Source organism: Anomaloglossus baeobatrachus, chromosome 1 (assembly GCF_048569485.1).
Source record: "Anomaloglossus baeobatrachus isolate aAnoBae1 chromosome 1, aAnoBae1.hap1, whole genome shotgun sequence".
Lineage (NCBI taxonomy): Eukaryota > Metazoa > Chordata > Amphibia > Anura > Aromobatidae > Anomaloglossus > Anomaloglossus baeobatrachus.
The window spans coordinates 725103040-725124032 of NC_134353.1; the positions used below are offsets into that span (position 1 = coordinate 725103040).

The window sequence follows — 20993 nt, forward strand, 5'->3', positions numbered from 1 at the left end:
TAAAGCGCAGCCTCTCCTCTGTGAACCAGCGCTTCCACTGTCGTCATGAACCAGATGGGGCCGGACGTCAGGTGACCGCACATGGGGGCGGGGGCGCGCCACCTCGCCCCACACGTGCACCGGCACCATGGCGACGAGAACCACAACAGGAACCAGACGAAGCGGAAGCGGTGGTATCAGAGTCTGCCGACGTCACAGCGTGGGCGGAACCTGCCGTCAGGTGACCGCACACACGCAGAGGGGCGAGCGAATCAGGCCACCCCCACGCATGCGCACGCACCATGGCGGCGGTGAATGCCAGTAGGCAGACGGGGCAGACAGCAAAGGTGCACGGAAATAATCCTTATTAAAGCGGAAATATAAAGGGGATATAATGGGTGAGAGTCGCGGTTCAACGGAATTTAAACAGTGCAAATATATAGATAGACGATATCAGCAATTCTTTGTCTTTTATTCTTGTTTCTGTATACTTTCACAGTCAGACTCCAAAAGAGAAAGGAGGAATCCGCCCAGATGAAAACGCTCTCAGCAGGCATCCACTTTATATACAACTATATAAGCACTGCAAAGGGGGGGACAATACAGGGATCATAATAGGTTCAAAATACAAAGGCAGGAGGGGAAGAGAATGGACATGGGGGAAGACTGGGAACACAATATAATTAAAAACAGTGATACAAAAAATATGAACAATAAAAGCCTAAAAAATGTCAAAATGGATTAAAAATGCCAGTAACAGTAAGGGGAGGGCCACCAGAAGGAGAGAAATTGTATCCAAGAATGATATAGATATAATGTATAAGTCAAATAAATCTTAGAGGAACGGGGCAAAGCTAATGGTTTCATTTAATCCTTTAGGTACCAGTGTGTCCAGGGTGTGGATCTATTTGGCTTCACACTGGGCCAATTTTTTCTTTAGATTACCACCCCTGGAACCACCACTGATACAGTCAATGCCCCGCACCTCAAGTAAAGAGGAGTCACAGTTATGGAACGTCTTATAGTGCCGCGGTAATGTTTTCAATAATGTGATGTCATCAACTGTTCTTGCCGCTTCAATATCTCTTACGTGCTCCCTGACCCTCACGCGGAACTCATGTGAAGTGAGCCCCACGTAGGTCAGGGAGCACGGGCACTGTGCATAGTACACCACGTGTGTAGTGTTACACGTGATGTACTGCCTAATGGTAAAAGACTTGGAGCCATCTGAAGTAGAAAAGGACCCACTGCGCACAATATTTCTGCATGCAAGGCAGTGGCCACACTTATAACATCCAGTAAGTGGGCCCCTTGTATTGAAAGGATTTTGGACAGGGGGGATGTAGTGGCTTGCAACCAAAATATCCTTAAGGTTACGAGCACGTCGTGCTGTAACTAAAGGAGTACTGGTAAGGAAATCTGACAGCACCGGATCTGTCAAAAGAACCAGCCAGTGCTTCTCCAGGCTTGCCCGCATAGCTCCCCACCCATGGTTATATGTCCCGATAAAGCGTGGTCCAGACTCGGAGGGTGTTCCCTTGGGAGCATACGTGAGCAGCTGAGATCTGGGAGTTTTCTTGGCCCGTAGGTAACCGTTCTTAATAGAGCGGTTACTGTAACCCCTGTCCCTTAAGCGGCATTTGAGATCGGCAGACTGATGTTCGAAAGTGGCCTGGGAGGAGCAAATCCGCCTCATCCTCAGGAACTGGCCAGTCAGTATGGCCCGGATGGTGGAGGGGGTATGAAAAGAAGAAGCATGCAGTAGTTCGTTGACCGATGTATCCTTCCTGAAAACGTCAGTCTCAATGGTACGTCCAGGTCCGACCATAATTCTGACGTCCAGGAAGTCAACGCAGCTACTGCTATGCTGATAAGTCAGTTTGATGTTAAATTTGTTGTTGTTAAGTACCCCCATAAATTTCCCAAGCTGCTCCGCTGTGCCCTACCAAAAGAATATAACATCATCTATGTATCTCAGCCAGCACTGCACATGGGCGCTGGCCCCCACGCCCTCGTCACCGAAAACCAACCTCTCCAAGTATCCCAGGAAGAGGTTAGCGTACGAGGGCGCACAGCCGCGCCCATCGCAGTGCCCTGCCTCTGGAGATAAAACCTATCCTTAAACAAAAAGAAATTGTGCGTGAGGGCAAAGCGGAACAACTCAAGAATAAGGTCCCCCATCCTGCCACACCGACTGTCCATCCCGAGGAAGAAGCCGACCGCAGCCAGGCCATCCTCATATCGTATGCTCGTATAGAGACTCTCAACATCCGCTGTGACGATTAGCACGTCCTCTTCCACAAAGATCCCGTCAATCCGATTTAGGACGTCCGTCGTGTCCTTGACGTAGGAGGGGAGCGTCTCAACTATCGGTTTTAAATAAAAATCAATCAATTTGTAGATTGGTTCGCATAACCCCTCCATACCGGACACGATCGGACACCCTGGAGGATCGACGGGATCTTTGTGGATCTTTGGTAACAAATAAAAGGTAGGGATCTTAGGCATCTTGTTGAGAAGTCCCTCGAGCATACTTGCATTGATGGTACCTTCCTCAAACGCCGCTCCAAGGATCTGGGCCAGTGCTTTAGAATAATTCAAAATGGGGTTCCCTGGTAATTTCGTGTACGTCTCCCTATCTCTCAGCTGCCTCGCCGCTTCCTTCTCATATTTCTCAACTGCCCAGACCACCACGTTGCCACCCTTGTCCGCTGCCTTGATGACCACGTCCCTATAGGATTTAAGTTCCTCCAGGGCGTGGCGCTGTTGAGAAGTAAGATTGTCTCTGCTCCTCCTAGTTGAGATCCTTTTAAAATCATTTGTTACCAATCTCGTAAAAACATCCAAGGCCGGGCAGAGGGACAAGGGCGGGAACCTGGTGGAATGGGGCAGAAGGGAATTTGGGAACATACCTGTTTCATTAGTGATTTGCTCCTGCAGCAGGTCCTCCAGTGCCTGGAGTGCCTCCCTTTCTGATGGAGTTTCGTCCCACGTATTCGTTTTATGATGGAATTCTTTCAGTAGGATTTTTCTAGCAAAGAGATTAAGGTCTTTTACTGCGGAAAAAAGGTGGAAATTACTGACAGGTGAAAAAGAGAGTCCCTTCGAGAGTACCTCAATTTGGGCACCTCCATGTGCCTTGGCCCTGATTACTATCTATTTTCTGTGCATAGTTTGTTACCCTCATGTCTGCTTTTATTCTTGTGTGTCACTTTATGTCCTAATAAATGAAATTTTGCACCATTTAACTCGTTTCCTCCTGTTTTATAGTCCCACATGGTACAGGACCTGTAATGACTTCATGGTCACATGACAGTGATTATATTAAAGGTCTTTCTGCACTCTCAACATGTAAACTACACGGAAAATGTAGGACTGCTATTATCCATTTAGTTTCTGCTGTAAATGCTAGGGGTCCCTAACAGAGTGGGGGCCCTGGGCAATTGCTAAGAGTAGTTTGTTAATAGGTTATACAGTGCCTTGCACTATACATATATATATATATATATATATCTCAATATACAATAATCACCTCCCTTGCATTTCTCCTGTTTTGCTATCTCACTACCTGGAATTTCACTGTTGGGTTTTTTTAGGGTGTGCATTAGTTCATGAAAAGAGGATGCCTACAACTATGAACATTTGGTTTTCTTTTTATTTTGAAGCAAACTACAAATAGGTCCACTGAAGTTTTAAGTTATTTTATCCTAACTATTCACCCCTAAAATTCAGTACTTTGTAGAGCCTCCTTTTGCAGCAATTATGGCTGCAAGTAGCTTTGGATAATACTCTATGAGCTTTCCACATCTTTCCACTAGGATTTTTGCCACCTCCTCAAGGCACAACTGTTCCAGCTCTTTCAAATTAGATGGTTTAATCTGGTGAACAGCAATCTTCAAGTCTGACCACAGATTCTCAATTGGATTAAGTTCTGGGCTTTCACTAGGCCATGCCAATACATTTACACGTTTCCCTTTAAACCACTCGAGTGTTGCATGCTTGTCCTTATCAGGGTCTCCATTTGACTGCAGTTCATTGTTGTAACTGATTTAAGTGAGCAAATGCTCAGACTCTATGGCATCTGGCATGTTGGAGAGGTTTCTTGTAATGCTAGTGTCCCTGCATTGTCTCACTTCTCCATCCTGGTAGGGACACCAATGTACTGACTGCCACGGCCACACACGTGCCCTATCTGTTCCAGCCCCAGGGCCGATGCATGTTGCACTTGTCTCCTGGTGATGCGCTTAGGCCACACACATGCATGCTCCCCGGTTCTTAAAGTTTGAGTGAGCGCAATATGGAGATGTCCCTAGCCTATAGCTGGGAGGTACTGACTATTTAAGGCACCCTCCCCTGTTGAAAGGTTTCTGAGCAACTTTAGTTCTAGCTAGTTCTGTACCTGCTAGTTGTGTTGTCAGGTCCCTGTTTCTAAACCCATCTTAAACCTGTTTAGCATACCTGAACCCATCTTGTGTACCAGTACTTGTCCTGTGATACGGAACCCTCCCTGTGCACCAGTACTCATACTCCCATCTCTACCTGAACCTGTCTTGCCTGTACCTGAACCTAAACCTGTCCTATCTGACTCCAGCCAGTGGCTATGACTCCATCTCACCTGCTGCCAGACTCTAGCCTGTGGCTCTGACTCCATCTTGCCCATTCCAAAGTCCAGACTCCAGTCCGTAAATCTGTTTCTGCCCTATCTGCCGCTGTTCAGGTCAGCTGCTTTAGACTCAGAGACTGCCTTGGAGTGGTAGCTGGTGACTACCTTTAGCACAAGCCTAACCTCACCACCAGATGCTGTTGAAAAGTCCAAGTATCTGTTTAGTCATGATCCTCTAGGGTACGCCTGGGATACATGGTGCTGTGGGTCCACTCCCTTGCTTCCATTACACACCCGCTGACCCAGCCGTAACAATTTCTCTTAATTGATGAATCACAGTTTTCAATGTAAAGAGCAGATGGCAGACTGTGTGTATGGCATTGTGTGGGGAAGCAGTTTGTTGGCATCAACGTTTTGAATGAAGTGGCCCATAGTGGCGGGCATACATATGTTATGGACAACAAACTCAGGTGCTTGTTATTAATGCCATCATGAATGCACAAAGATACTGTGATCCTGAGGCCTATTGTTGTGCCATTCATCCACGATACTTACCTCATGCACAGCACCATGTTTCAAAGATCTGTACACAATTCCTGGAAGCTGAAAACATTCCAGTTCTTGCGTGCCCAGAATACTCATCAGACTTGTCACCCCTTGAGCACGTTTGGGATGCTCAGGATCGGCGAATACAAAGTGTTCAAGTTCCTGCCAATATCCAGCAACTTTGCACAGCCACTGAAGAGGAGTAGAGATGAGCAAACACGAGCTTCAGCGTTTGGAGTTCGTATCAAACACAGACTTTACATAAAAACAGAGTTCAGGTCTGGAGTTTGGGTGCTTTATGCAAATGACTTGCGCGAGCATCATTGTGCTTGGGTACACTTAGTGTTCAGCGCAGTGCGAGCCACGTGCAGTGTCTGAATGGCTTGCACTGTAGGTAACAACAGCATGATCGGATGTAGTGTGCGCCAAACTACCAAAAATTGGAAAACCACACCTACCTGCCCCCAGAAGAGATCTGTTTATGGCTGAATGCATGTGGGCGGAGACTCAAACTGCCCAATTAGGAACTTCCATTGGGGTTCAGGTCAAGTCCGGGTCCTGAACCAAACTTGCAAGAGTCTGCTCATCTCTAAAGAGGGGTGACCCAACATTCCACAGGCCACAAGCAACAACCTGGTCAACTCAATATATGGAGATGTGTTGCACTGCGCGAGGCAAATGATGCTTACACAAGATACTGACCTCACGGACCCACCCAACACTGTAAAACTGTACTTATTAATGTGGCCAGTCTAAGGGGTACTTCTCACATAGCGAGATTGCTGCTGAGTCACAGGTTTTGTGACGTACCAGTGACCTCATCAGCGATCTTTTTTGCTCGTTGGTCTCCCGCTGTGCAGCACACATCGGCGTGTTTGACGGCGGGAGACCAACGAGCACTGACTCTGTGGTAAGCAGCGTACCTTGGTTACCAGCGTACACCGCTTAGCGCCGGCTCCCTGCACACGTAACCAGTTTACACATCGGGTTACTAAGCAAAGCGCTTTGCTTAGTTACCCGATATTTACCCTGGCTACGTGTGCAGGAAGCCAGCGCTAAGTGGTGTACGCTGGTAACCAAGATAAATATCGGGTAACCAAGCAAAGCGCTTTGCTTGGATACCTGATATTTACCCTGGTTATCAGCGTACACGCTTACAGGCTGCCAGCACTGGTTCCCTGCACACGTAACCAGGGTAAATATCGGGTAACTAAGCAAAGCGCTTTGCTTAGTAACTCGATGTGTACCTTGGTTACCAAGCGCAGAGTCACTGGTGGCTGGTCGCTGGTGAGATCTGCCTGATTGACAGCTCACCAGCGACCATGTAGCGAAGCACCAGCGATCCTGACCAGGTCAAATCGTAGTCAGGATCACTGGTGCATCGTTAAGTGAGACGGTACCCTAAGGCATACCTGCTCAATAATCATGCTGTCTAATCAGCATCTTGATATGCTACACATGTGAGGTGGATGGATTATCTCAGCAAAGGAGAAGCGCTCGCTAACAGATTTAGACAAATTTGTGAACAATATTTGACAGAAAAAAGGCCTTTTGTGTACATAGAAAAAGTCTTAGATGTTAGAGTTCAGCTTATGAAAATTGGGAGCAAAAACAAAAGTGTTGCATTTATATTTTTGTGTATATATATATATATATATATATATCTTTTTTAATAATGCCTTGAGGCATGTAACTGTTTAATCAAGTTTAATTGTGACCATAAACGGTTTTCTGCTTATTAAAGCTTAAATTGATATTAACTGCTATTGATCGGCTTTTGCATGTTTCACAATGCAGCCTAAGGTAATTAATATTGATTAGCAAACATACGTATGGGAATTTATAGAAATGTGTTTCTGCAAGTGTAAACATCTAAGGCACGTGTGACCCGCACGTTCTAAGGCCAGTGAGAGAAAAAAATCTAACCGTTTTTAATAGTAACAATGTATTTTGTTTATCCCACCCCTTTTTCCAGGAGCCACCAAGTGCGGTGAAATTGCAAAAAAAGTGCAATGCCACAATAGTTTTTTATTTACCATGTTCAATATATGGTAAAACTGATGTGGCAGTATGATTCCCCAGGTCAGTACGAGTACGTAGATACCAAATCTATACATACTGTATATTTTTTTATTTATGTAGTGAAGCAAAAATTCTGAATTTTGTCAAACAAAAAATGTAGCTTTTGTCACCATTTTCCAAGACCCATAATGTTCTCATATTTTGGGATCTGAGGCTGTGTGAGGGCTTAGATTTTTGTGCCCTGAGCTGACATTTTGCGGTGAATACAATGTTTTGATGACCTTTTATTGCATTTTATTACATTGTTGTGACGACCAAGGAACTTTTTATATTGTTTTCTTTTTAATTAGGCAAAAGGGTGTGATTGAATTTTTGGGTTTTTCTATTTTTTTATAGTTTTTAAAACATTTTATTTTTACTTTATTTAATAGACCCCTTAGGCGGGCTTTGCACGTTGCGACCTCGGTAAGAATGTGTTACCGATGCTGCAGCGATAGTCCCGCCCCCGTCACACGTGCGATATCTAGTGAAAGCTGCCGTAGCGATTATTATCGCTACGGCAGCTTCACACGCACATACCTGCCGTGCGACGTCCCTCTGGCCGGCGACCCGCCTCCTTCCTTAGGGGGCGGGTCGTGCGGCGTCACAGCGACGTCACTCGGCAGGCGGCCAATTGAAGCGGAGGGGCGGAGATAAGCGGGACGTAAACATCCCGCCCACCTCCGTCCTTCTCATTGCAGCCGGGAGGCAGGTAAGGTGATGTTCCTCGCTCCTGCGGCTTCACACACAGCGATGTGTGGTGCCGCAGGAGCGAGGAACAACATCGTACCTGTCGCACCATTGGCATTATGGAAATGTCGGAGGCTGCAGCGATGATACGATAATGACGCTTTTACGCTCGTTCATCGTATCAAAAAGGTTTTACACGTTGCGATATCAACTGCGACGCCAGATGTGCGTCACTTTCGATTTGACCCCATCGACATCGCACATGCAATGTCACAACGTGCAAAGCCGCCCTAAGGGGACTTAAAGGGGCGATCATCCAATTGCCTGCTCTATACAGAGCAGTGCATCAGCACTATAGTCTCCAAAGTGATACCGGGCCGAGTAATACCTGCAGGGTCACCCTGGTACAGAGGCCTGCCTTGGTGAGAACCTTATATACCCCCTGCCTGTGTGCAATGCACTGATCTATTGCCTTGCAATGCAAAAGCATTTCCTGTTATCCTTATTAAAATTAAAAAAAATTGAGGCTAAATCAACATATTTGTAGGAAAAATGTGATTTTTTTTTATTTTCACAGCTCAAAGTAATACAATTCTGTGAAGCATCTGTGTGGTTCAAAGTACTCACCACACATCTAGATAAGCTTGTTGAGTGATATTGTTTCCAAAATGGGATCACTTGTGCGTTGTTTCTACTGTTTAGGCACATGAGGGGCTCTGTAAACCTGACATGGTGTCCACTATCAATTCCAGCCGATTTGGCGTTCCAAAGATCAAATGATGCTCCTTCCCTTCCAAACCCTACCGTGTGCCCAAACAGTAGTTTTTAACTACATTTGGGGTATCGACGTACTCAGGAGAATTTGCACAACAAATTGTATGGTGCATTTCCTCCAGTTACCCATGTAGCCTAAAGTATATCTTTAGATCTTTTCCTGACCTCTCCCATAGGTTTCCATTCACACCATGGAGGCCTCTGTCTGCTCGCTGCTATGTTTGCAACATAGGTAAGGATGATTGACCTCGGGAGATCAACATCCAACACCACGGAGACACCATCACGTGTTTCTCAATGCAGTGACACTAGAACAAGGCTCCCTGGGAAAATATGCAAAACAAGAATGCCACGGAGACACCATAAAATATATCTTTGTACTGTTTTATCCAGTAGAGATAAAAAATTGTTTAAAAGAACTGAAGTCCTCAGTGGTTGATACCTTTTAATCGCTAACTGAAAAGATTGTAATAATATCAAGCTTTCGAGACTGCTCAGGTCTCTTCTTCAGGCTCAATATAACACAAAATCTGAAGTCACATGTTTCTCAACGCTGGCAGGAAACTAGCCAGGTCTTTCACCAGGAAGGAACAACCAAGGGAAAGGCAGTCTCCAGTCGAGGAGACCACCTATGCCAAACATGGTATTCATCCACAGACAGCTGTTTCGGGGTATTTGCCCCTCATCAGTGTGGAGTAGGAAACTGGCTAGTGGGAGCAATGCTTAGTAGAAGACTACATAGGTAAGAATGGTTCACCTCTGGGAGATCAACATCCAACACCGCGGAGACACCATCACGTGTTTCTCAACGCAGTGACACTAGAACAAGGCCCCCTGGGAAAATGCTGCTATGTTTGCATGGCATTGTTTATATGTATAAACAAGTGCATCAGACTACACTTTCACATAACATGCAGTTTACTTTTTTCAGTATACCTTTATGATGGATGGATGCCTGTGCAGCTATCCTGACTGTGGCCAATGTCAGGAATATACTTTCTGGGCATATTGGCCCAAGAGTAAAGCGGGCTTTACACGCTACAACATCGCTAGCAATTGCTAGTGATATCAATTGTGTAAGCACCCGCCCCCGTTGTGTGTGCGATATCGTGTGATCGCTGCCGCAGCGAACATTATTGCTACGGCAGCGTCACACGCACTTACCTGGTCGGCGGCGTCGCTGTGACTGCCGAACAATCCCTCCTTCAAGGGGGAGGGACGTTCGGCATCACAGCGATGTCACAGTGACGTCCCTAAGCATCCGGCCAATCAAAGCGGAGGGGCGGAGATGAGCAGGACGTAACATCCCGCCCACCTTCTTCCTTCCGCATTGTGGCCGGCAGCAGGTAGGAGATGTTACTCGCTCCTGCGGTGTCACACACAGCGATGTGTGCTGCCGCAGGAGCGACGAACCACATCGATAATCAACCATTACCGATTTTTGTTTTTATGGCGACCTCTCCATGGTGAACGATTTTCACCATTTTTGAGGTCACTTAAGGTCGCTGGTAAGTGTCACACGCTGCGATATCGTTAATGACGCTGGATGTGCGTCACTAACAATGTGACCACAAGGTAAAGAAGAATGCCGGCCGCAGCAGCTTCAAGTGCCGGAAAAAACTTTATTGAAGTTGCAGGTGCATTAAGAAAGCAGCATGACGGGACCGAGCTGCAGGATGCCTCACCTAGGGACGTCGGCCGTTTCGTCTGCAAATCAGGCTTCTACGGGTCCACCAAACTAACAATGTGACCCCGACGATAAAACATTAACGATATCGTAGCGTGTAAAGCCCCCTTTAATGTAAATGAAATGTGTTCCCAACTGAAGAGCAATAACAAATCTGTGTATTGGCTTATGAAGGGCACAGAACAGTAGAAGACCCCCTATTTGACATGCATAATGTCAGTTTCTGTTCATGACAAAACCTTTAATATCTAACATTGTCAAACTAAGGTTAGTGAAAATCCTTGAGAAAAAAATCTTAGTGTGCCTCCTATTTAATCTCTGGAACTCAGACCCCCACCTTATTACTATCATAGTCACATATACAGGAGGTGGCTGTACAAAATTGTGGTCCTCTCCACCGAAGTCTGGGGAATTTATAGACTACGTAATCAGGTAGTCAATAAATTACACTTTAAAACAGAGAGTTGTCTCCACCTTGATAGGTGTGTGAACTGCCAATGTAACGGGGTGCCAGGGGTGCCTCCGGCCTTGTAGTCGTGGCCCTTGCTGACAGGCTTACCCCTGGCTCCACCGTCACTTTGGTGACAGGAGATGTCGTGGTGGGGCAGAGTGTGGTGGTGCAGGTGTTGTCCGGCGCACAAACACTCTTCAGGCATGGTTCGATGCAAATAACAAACATGTTTTATTCTTCGCAAGTCTCCACACGTGGCAGTAACACAAAACACAGTGCTGTGGCGTTTTCTTTAGCTGAGGGAATGCCTGCTCTAGCGTCCCCTCAAGTGGGTGACTTGCCTGACTACTCCTCTTCGCCCGGCTCCCACTTCTGGCTACCCACAGCCCGGACCCCCACCGAACTGCTTCACCCTACGAGGTTCTGCCCGCTCCTGTTCTCTCCGGCTTCCCTGAGCTTCAGCTGCCACACTCTGCCCCTGGCTGTTCCTTCTCCTTTTCTGTCCCAGAGACAACTGCCCGTGTCACACACCTTCTTCCCTCCTAAACTGCCGGCTCCTCCTTCCCAATGTGGTGACAGCCGTCCCACCCGGCCACTAGGGGGTACCCTAACTCAACATACATACATACAATATAAAACATTTTTATTAATAACATTTCCGGGTTAACTAGGCTTCTTTTTGAGGGGTCTGCCCACCCCTTACACACCTCCCCTCTTTAAGCCTGAGCCTCCCGGCCAGGCTCCAATCTAAAATTACAACTTTTAAAACCACACAAAACATGTTCAATCAACTGCGAACCTGTCCAGCGCCCGGAGGCTTAGCAGCGCTCCCGGTCTTTGGTGTGCCCGGAGGCTTAGTAGCTCTCCCGGTCTTTGGTGTGCCCGGAGGCTTAGTAGCGCTCCCGGTCTTTGGTGGTCAACGCAGGAACACGGAACTTCTCTTTTTCCTGACGCGGAGGAGCCCCTGGCTCAGTCCAGCAAGCAGGCTCTCTCCGGAATCAGCAACTTGAACGTAAAACTTTCTCCGGCTTGAACACGCCGGCATCAAACATAACAAAACAGGCCCGCCATCTTCCGGTCTTGATGCTTATTCCGGGTGGTAGGCCCGTTGCCACTCAGCTCTCTGAGCTTGGATATATTCCGACAGGGACTGCCCGGGTAATCGGCACAGCCTCCGGAAAGGCTCATGACTGATGAGCTGCTTCGCTGTTTCAGCCTCCGGCTTGGGCTCCTCAGCCTCCGACGGAGGTGAGGGGGTCGCTGCGCAGGATGGTGGCGGGCTGCCCATAACAATCATCGGATGGGTAGTAATGTTCTGGTTAATCGCCAGCACCGGCGAGGTTCCCTTCTCCGGGTCGGTACTCTGCACGGGCATGACTGCCGGAGCTACAGCTACGGTATGTCGGGGTCGGGAGGCTTCAGCCAGCACCGGTCTTCGTTGCGCTTGTCGCTGGGCCTGGTGTTCTTCCCATTCTACCTCCTGCTGCCATTGCGCAGCCTCCTGCTCGGTGGGCGTACGATGCACCCCCACCGCAAACAAGCCCCGGCAGCCCACTTCCCTCAGGAATCGTACCTTTTCCCCTGGGTACAGGGTATGCAGCCGCTGTGGGAGGCCTTCTGTATCCAGGTTGACGCGATTGTAAAAATAATCGTCACCGGTTTCTCCATCTCGGATAAAGCCATATCCCTCTCTCTGATTGAATTTGACGACCACTCCGGTGGTATACTGGCCCTCAAACTCTTCGCCGTGGGGACCCGCCATGATCTCCCGGGCGACGGTTTCAGCGAGCAGCCGCTCTTGCACTGGGTCCGGCTCAGGTGACGGGGATCTTCGGGTCGGTAGGGGAGACGGCAGCACCGGATCCCAGTAGAAACCCCAGTCGTCTCTCTCCAACTTCCGAGCGTATGTTTCCGCCGGAGCCCGATTTTGACTAGGTGTTTCAGACCCCACCGCGGCTGGCGGGGGTCCCTCTGGGCAGGGATATGGGGCTTCCAGCATCCGGCTCCCCGACAGTAGTTGGGCGGCGTAGGTCGCCCGGACCTCTGTTGTGGTCGCACTGGTCTCCGCGTCCCACGTCGTGAGCCAAGTCACCCTTGTGGCTCGTCCCGGTCCTCCGGGTACAGCCGGCAAGTAGGCAGGGAATCCCTCCGCGGACACCATCTGCTTCTGGCGGCTCTCGTCCAGATTCTCCATTTTTGCTTCAGCGCAAGTCCTCAGTAATGGCGTCAGGGTCAGTGGCGAGACTAGAGGAAGTGGAGGCGGGCTCACTTTTCCCGCTCTTGAGGATGCTCCACCCTTAGTCTCACACCACAGATCGACCCCTCCGCGGCGGCACTTCTTTCTTCTTACAACACCGCCCACTGTACATGTCTTTGTTCGTGCCCTGGGACCGGCACCTCCCCTCTTTGGGCGGAGTACTCCGAACTTCTTTTTCGGCACCGGCCAGCCCCAGGCTCTTCTTTTGGCGCCAATTCTGCGCGCGCTTTCTGTGTCTTCACAGACAACGGCCATCTTGCCGCCATCTTGTGCCCGGTCCAACGCCTCAGGCACTGTTTCTTCTTCCCACCATGGGACTGGAAATCTTCGCTGAAAGTCCGGATCAGGGGCCCTTGGCACCACTTGGTCTCCATCTTCTTGGAGCGGGTCCCCTTGCATATGATCCGGATCCTGCCGACTACGCCACATGTAACGGGGTGCCAGGGGTGCCTCCGGCCTTGTAGTCGTGGCCCTTGCTGACAGGCTTACCCCTGGCTCCACCGTCACTTTGGGGACAGGAGATGTCGTGGTGGGGCAGAGTGTGGTGGTGCAGGTGTTGTCCGGCGCACAAACACTCTTCAGGCATGGTTCGATGCAAATAATAAACATGTTTTATTCTTCGCAAGTCTCCACACGTGGCAGTAACAAAACACAGTGCTGTGGCGTTTTCTTTAGCTGAGGGAATGCCTGCTCTAGCGTCCCCTCAAGTGGGTGACTTGCCTGACTACTCCTCTTCGCCCGGCTCCCACTTCTGGCTACCCACAGCCCGGACCCCCACCGGACTGCTTCACCCTACGAGGTTCTGCCCGCTCCTGTTCTCTCCGGCTTCCCTGAGCTTCAGCTGCCACACTCTGCCCCTGGCTGTTCCTTCTCCTTTTCTGTCCCAGAGACAACTGCCCGTGTCACACACCTTCTTCCCTCCTAAACTGCCGGCTCCTCCTTCCCAATGTGGTGACAGCCGTCCCACCCGGCCACTAGGGGGTACCCTAACTCAACATACATACATACAATATAAAACATTTTTATTAATAACATTTCCGGGTTAACTAGGCTTCTTTGTGAGGGGTCTGCCCACCCCTTACACCAACAGAGAAAGTGGGTGCTGGAATATTCCTAGTACCCCAAGGTGCTGTAGACCCCAGCCATGGCATGTGGCCAATAAGAAGAAAAAAAATTTCAGCTTACCAGGATAGATGCCTCAGAAATAACAAGCGGTGCACGGAGCCTCCAGGTCAGCCAACTCTGGTGCACAGGAATGTTAATGGAAAGGGAGGGGGGAAGGGGAGATTGGATCCAGCACCCACAAAAATTCTTGTATAAAATGAAAAATGTATTGGTATATTAAAACCGGAGCGGAAAGCCGCAGGGGACACAAAGGGGGGATATCAAATTACATCCTTAGGCCTCTGCCAAACATACGTGAAAATCACGCACGTGCCGCTAGACACGTATTTTCCCTGTGTGTTGCGTTTGGTAAGTACGTGTCTCTGGTACGTGCGGGATGGTCCGCGATAACACATGGAGAACCAGTAATTTGCATACTCACGTGGTCCTTGCTGCTGTCCAGGGTACTGATCTTCGGTCTCCATACCTGCCGACTCCCCGCTGCTGCTGTTTCCGGCCGCAGTGAAGTGAATATTAAATGAGCATAATGAGCAGCGGTCGGCAGCAAGTGACAGCAGCGTCAGAGACTGCAGGGCTGGAGAAGGTGAGTAAAGGTTTGTTATTTTTTTTCTGACACGTGAGTTTTCTCCGGCGCGTGTCACACGGGACTGCATCCACACTACATCCGTGTGGTACGGGTGCGGGCCGTGTGACACCCGTGATGCCGGAGAAAAACAAACATATCAGCATGAGAAACACACGGACACACGTAAGTACGGAACGGACACACGTTCCGTTCCAAAATACTTAGAGTACTTGTGTCCAAACCATTAGGAATACATAGGTCCACGTGTGTACGTGTCTCCGGTATGTGAGAAAACTGTCAAACACGTACCGGAGGCACAAACGTGTGACAAAGGCCTTAGGATGTAATTTGATATCCTCCCACCCTTTTTTGTCCCATGTGGCTTTCCGCTCCGTTTTTAAATGTACCAATAAATTTTTCATTTTATACAAGAATTTTTGCAGGTGCTTGATCCAATCTCCCCCTCCCCCCTCCCTTTCCATTATAATTCATGCGGCCAATAAGATCTTCCTATAAGACATCCATTATTCCATATGTCCAAACATAACTCATTCTATATGTGTAATGGCACCAAACAGAAACCCCCCCATACAAAATTCAACACTAGAATATAGAAGTCCAGTTTATAGTTCATTTTTAACAAACAATATTATACATACAATTCTCAACAATTGCATCACCAAGAAGAAAAAGTTGTGGAATTATGGAAATCACACGATGCATAGACATATTGATATGCAAATGCTGAAAAAAATGGAAACAATATTTTTATCACATCTCCCTTTATTCAGTATTGAGCAATAACACCATGTGCAGAAATATGCAAAGATCACTTGGGAACACTGTAAATGTGGAACCGTTACTGCGCTGCTGGCTTACCTAGCAGCGCAGTAACGGTTCCACACTTAAGCGGGCTTTACACGCTGTGACATCGCTAGCCGATGCTAGCGATGGCGAGCTTAATAGCACCCGCCCCTATCGTTATGCTGATTTGTGAAGATCGCTGCCGTAGCGAACATTATCGCTACGGCAGCATCACACGTACTTACCTGCACAGCGACGTCGCTGTGACCGGCGAACCGCCTCCTTTCTAAGGGGGCGGTTCGCTCGGCTTCACAGCGACGTCACTAAGCGGCCGCCCAATCAAAGCGGAGGGGCAGAGATGAGCGGGACGAACATCCCGTCCACCTTCTTCCTTCCTCATTGCTGGCATGTGGCAAGTAAGGAGAGGTTCCTCGTTCCTGCGGCATCACACGTAGCGATGTGTGTTGCCGCAGGGATGAGGATCAACTTCGCTGAAGCAACAGCAGCGATAATTGGGAGAGGAGCCCCATGTCAACGAGGAGCGATTTTGGACGTTTTTCCAATGATCCAAAATCGCTCCTAGGAGTCACAGAACGAGATCGCTACAGCGGCCGGATGTGCATCACAAAATCCGTGACCCCAACGAGATCGCTGTAGCGATCTCGTAGCGTGAAAAGCCACCCTTACAGCGTTCTCGAGTGATCTTTGGCTTTTTCAATACGTGGACTCTGCAGCAGCTGGTTATAGGCTTCACTTCTGGTTGTGTGATAGACAACCCAATAAGGTGAGCACATTGCCTTATTATTTTTCTTCCTTGTTACTGGGTAAGACCCTATTGCGCTTTTTTCCCTCCAGCTTTTTAGACATGTGCAAAAATACACACACTTAGGCCTAAGACACACGGCGAGAAAAACTGTGGAAGTGGAGTCCGATAAAAAAAAAAAAAAAAAAATCGCATTCCACTCCGACCAATATTAGCCAGTGTGTCAGCGCACATGAGCGATTATTTTCTCATCCCTAATCGGACCGAGAAAACAATCTCAGCATGCTGTGATTGTAATGCGATCTTGGTTTCTCTCGCACCCATTCAAGTCAATGGGGCGAGAGAAAAATCGCACTGCACTCACGGTACATCGGGGTACCACGAGTGCAGTTCGAGAATGGCAATAGCCGGCTACGGAGGAGAGAGGGAGATAAATCCCTCCACAACGCAGGCCCACCCCTCCTCACTGCTGCCCCCCCCCCGCAGCGGAGGTCCGCTCGCATGAACGGACCTCAGTCGCAGGGACACTCGCATGACACTCAGCTCTGCTGTACTGCCAGCGTGATCCAAGTGTCATGTGCGGTGATCGTAGTAATCCCCGTGTGGCCCCAGCCTAACACACACCTAAATGCTATCAATGAGATTATTAATCTGTTGTCTGAGGAATGTTCTGCCACATTGAATGCACTTGGACAGATAAATCATCAAGATCTTCTGCTTGCAGCTCCTTTTTCAATGGACGAACAATAATGTCTCAGATGTGCTCGATGGAAGTGCTGCAGGTAATGGTATCACATTTGGGCCTCGTAGGCTGCACACAGCAACACGAGCAACATGCGGCCTGGCGTTGTAGTGTGCAAACATAATTTATACTCGATAATGAATAAATCAAGATGTTGGAAAAAATTATTTCTATTTTTAAATTACTAACATATCTATCCTGGGATTTCCATAATTCCATGACTTGACCTTTTTGTTGTTACTAGTTCAATGTTAAGGACAGCAATATGCTTGTTGAAGCCCCTTCTTAGGTCTTCCTGTCCTTCCTCCATTTCCATTTATTCCAGTCTGTCCCATTAAATATGTTTGTGTTATTTCCAAATCCATTTTATTCTGTTTGCTCATACATTGACTCTTGTGTAAATAATTTATGAGAACTGCTGTGAACTGAAATGGAAGGATGTGGTAAAACCTTTATTTCATGTAAGAGGACTTCTACTCTGCTTATAATTACAGCAGAAGAAAACTTCCACAACATTGGCTAAGAAGCCCCCGACAAGAGACACCATGCGATCAGTGAATGGAGGTCCTGCTCACTCACCCTGTCTGAGCAAAGAGTCAGAGCGAGAGGGAGAGATTCGGCTTTTGCAAGTGGAGTGTGAAGAGCTAAGGACCAGACTTGGATGTTTGAAGGTAAAAACATTTCATCATTATTATCGGGCTTAACTTCTCTATTAATCACTTTATACTGTTCCGGCTTGGGTTAGACTTAAAGGGGTTATATGAGTATAGAAAACTGGGCTGCTCTCTGCAGAAATAGAGCCGAGCTGCAATGAAAAGGACTGAGCTGTACTAATGGCACTCACCATTGACAAGAGTGCTGGTGTTTCTAGCAGAGCGGAGACATTTTTTTCTAAACAAATGCAATCCCTTTATAGTGTGCCTTCAGTTGTACAGAATTATGAATATAATGCACAATAATGGTTTTTCATTTTTTTAAAATTTTCTCGCCTGTAGTCTGTCTGTACAATGACATTACAATCTTCAATACTACCTAGGAAGCGGCACAGACCACAGCCGCTCAGTACTGCTACTGAAAGCAAAATCACTAATGAAAGTGAATTAGAAAAACAACAATTTTGCGCTTTCCTGGAACTTCACTTAAAATGAGTACTGTCCACTTCCACTGACATGAACTATATAGAAAACGATCTGGCTATATCAGGCAATGTCCTATACGATTGTCATGAATAAGGACTGCACATACCTGTACAGGATATTCATGAATGGCTTATGGGCATGTGCACACAACGTCTTTTAGATGCCATCATTTGTGAAGCAGAAAACACTTCAGCAAAAGCAGGCAGTGTTATTCCTGAGGTGTCTTCTTTATCAATTTATTTGCTGTTTGTGCAGTGGCTTTGTCTCTGACGCATTTTTGTTTTAGATTGTACATATAAAATATTGATAAACTTCCAACGAAGAGTGGTGAGGACTAGTGATGGACGGACACAGACTGTAAAAGTCCAGATCCGCGCAGTTTCAAACGAACCCGAGTGCCGGGCTGGACCTTCTTAGGGACTTCCTGCTAACGATCCAGCTCTCGGGAAATTAAAAAAAATAAAGGAAGAATAAAGAAAATAAGAATGAGTCAAGCACTTCACACTTACCGAGGCTCCAGAGCGTCTACTACTCCCACGGCCATTCATTCTTCTTCCGGGGCCGCTCATTATGGCTCATCCATATGCACTGCTTTCCCCGCCCACCGGCAGTCCTGGCGTCTGTGATTGGTTGCTGTCAGACACGCCTCTGACTCAGGACACTTCTTTTAGCTTCTTCACAGCTTTTGTAGCCTGAAGCAGTTAAAAGAAACAGAACCTATTCAGAGCAAACCGTTTTTACATTCCTGTGTATATGTTAATTCATTTCAACATATATTCAGCTCTTTTTCAGGCAGATTCCAGGAGGACATATATGAAGAAGGAAAAACAGCTCACTGGAGGAAATATTAGAAATAACAGTGCACAGAAGAGAAGTGTAAAGCAGGGTTAGGTTATAAAAAAAAATTAGTCCAGGATTTGAACATCTCACAGAGCACTGTTCAATCCATCATCCACAAATGGAAGGAGTATGGCAGAACTGCAAACCTTCCAAGACAAGACCGTTCACCTAAACTAAAATCACAAGCAAGAAGAGCACCAATTAGAGAAGCAGCCAAGAGGCCCATGGTCTCTCTAGAGGAGCTGCAGAGATCCACAGCTCAGGTGGGATAATCTGTCCGGAGAACTATTAAGGCCGCTTTACACGCTGCTACATCGCTCAAGCGATCTTGTTGAGGTCATGGAATTTGTGACGCATATCTGGTCGCTTTAGCGATGTCTTTGCGTGTGACACCTATGAGCGATTTTGAATCGTCGCAAAAACGGTCAAAATCGCTCATCGGTGACATGCCCCCCTATTCTCTATTATCGCTGCTGCTCGGTGTACAAAGTAGTTCATCGCTCCTGCGGCAGCACACATCGCTATGTGTGACGCCGCAGGAAAGAGGAACCTCACCTTACCTGCTGCCGCCCGCAATGCGGAAGGAAGGAGGTGGGTGGGATGTTACGTCCCGCTCATCTCCGCCCCTCCGCTTGTATTGAGTGACGCTGCTGTGACGTCGCTGTGACGCTGAATGACCTGCCCCCTTAGAAAGGAGGCGGTTCGCCGATCACAGCGACGTCGTAGAGCAGGTACGTGTGTGTGACGCTGCCGTAGCAATAATGTTCGCTACGGCAGCGATCACACGATATCGCATGTACGATGGGGGCGGGTGCTTTAGTGCTCGACATCGCTAGCAATTGCTAGCGATGTCGTAGCGTGTAAAGCGGCCTTTAGTCACTACTAACTAGACACTTCACAAATACTTGGTACTTTGTACTGGTATATCACACAAAAGCCTAATAAAATACATTTACGAGTGTAATGTGAAAAAGTTCATAGTGTATAAATACTTTTTCAAAGCACTGTATAAATAGTTTGGGATGATTCTGCTCATAGATTCCCTTTAATGCAGCAGATCAGTGGGATTAACAGAACATTTACAAACTTGCAATGCAGTTTTTAGTCAAAGTATTACATTCTTGATGAGCTAAATTTTCAAATGGGGATCAGAAATTACAGTAAATGCTGAAAAAAAATCACAATTACAAATTTATTAGCTTATGTATGCCAAGTTTTTGTTACATTCATGCCCACTTTTCTAACACAGTTACAAATATTGCTCACTAAAAAAACAAAAAAACAGAAAAAAAACAAAAGCCAATAATCATGTAAAAACTATGTAAAATCATGTAAAAAGTACATGTCATAATTAGAGAAATATGCAAAAACTTTATTAGAAACAAGCAATGGTGTGAATTGGTAATACAAAGTCAAAGATGGGCGCACATGTGGCACCCCAGTGGTCCGGTTGCCACAGTAACGTTGCCCTCCTCACAGGGGGTGATGTTATGCCTGGAAGCAAGAAGGAGGGTTTCCATGCTAGGTAGCACCAGCAGCCAACACTTTCCTAACTCCAGACCAGAAGGGGGAGCTCTAAAACCTAGTTAATGGGGAGCTTCCCTGTGAATTCTGGCCTGGGGGAGGGGTTAGTAACACAAACACACACAGAGTAGTGAAACATAAAGGAGCAGAGCAAAATCAAGCAGACTGTCTCTAGGGAGAGAGCCTGGGGAAGAGAGGTGTGACAGAGCTCTCTCAGAGCAGAGCTCAGAGGACAGGACACCGGAGTCCTAGGCTGTGCGGGTACTGAAGTCCCGGTAGCTGAATCCGGAGGGCAGGAGGCTGCATGTCATCTGGCCGCACAAAAGGCCTGGGGCACAGCTTGAGCCTGGAGTCACTACCAGAACAGTGACACCTGTAAAAGGCTTGCACTGCCTGCCATACAAGTAAGAAAAAGTACAAGCACCAGGAAGAGGGTCGCAGCA

At 47.6% G+C, this 20993-nt stretch overlaps 1 protein-coding gene across 18 annotated transcripts in view; it reads left to right on the plus strand.

Annotated features, from left to right (window-relative positions):
* The window catches only part of RIMBP2 (RIMS binding protein 2), an 877394-nt gene that overhangs the window by 231801 nt on the left and 624600 nt on the right, over nucleotides 1-20993 (plus strand). For all 18 annotated transcript variants that reach the window (XR_012725119.1, XR_012725121.1, XM_075322225.1 and 15 more), the window contains exon 4: nucleotides 17542-17718. Coding sequence is in view for 16 of the 18 variants with exons in the window: in XM_075322225.1 (XP_075178340.1) it covers nucleotides 17542-17718 (177 nt within the window). In the remaining 2 variants the exon portion in view is untranslated. The remainder of the gene's footprint in view (nucleotides 1-17541; nucleotides 17719-20993) is intronic.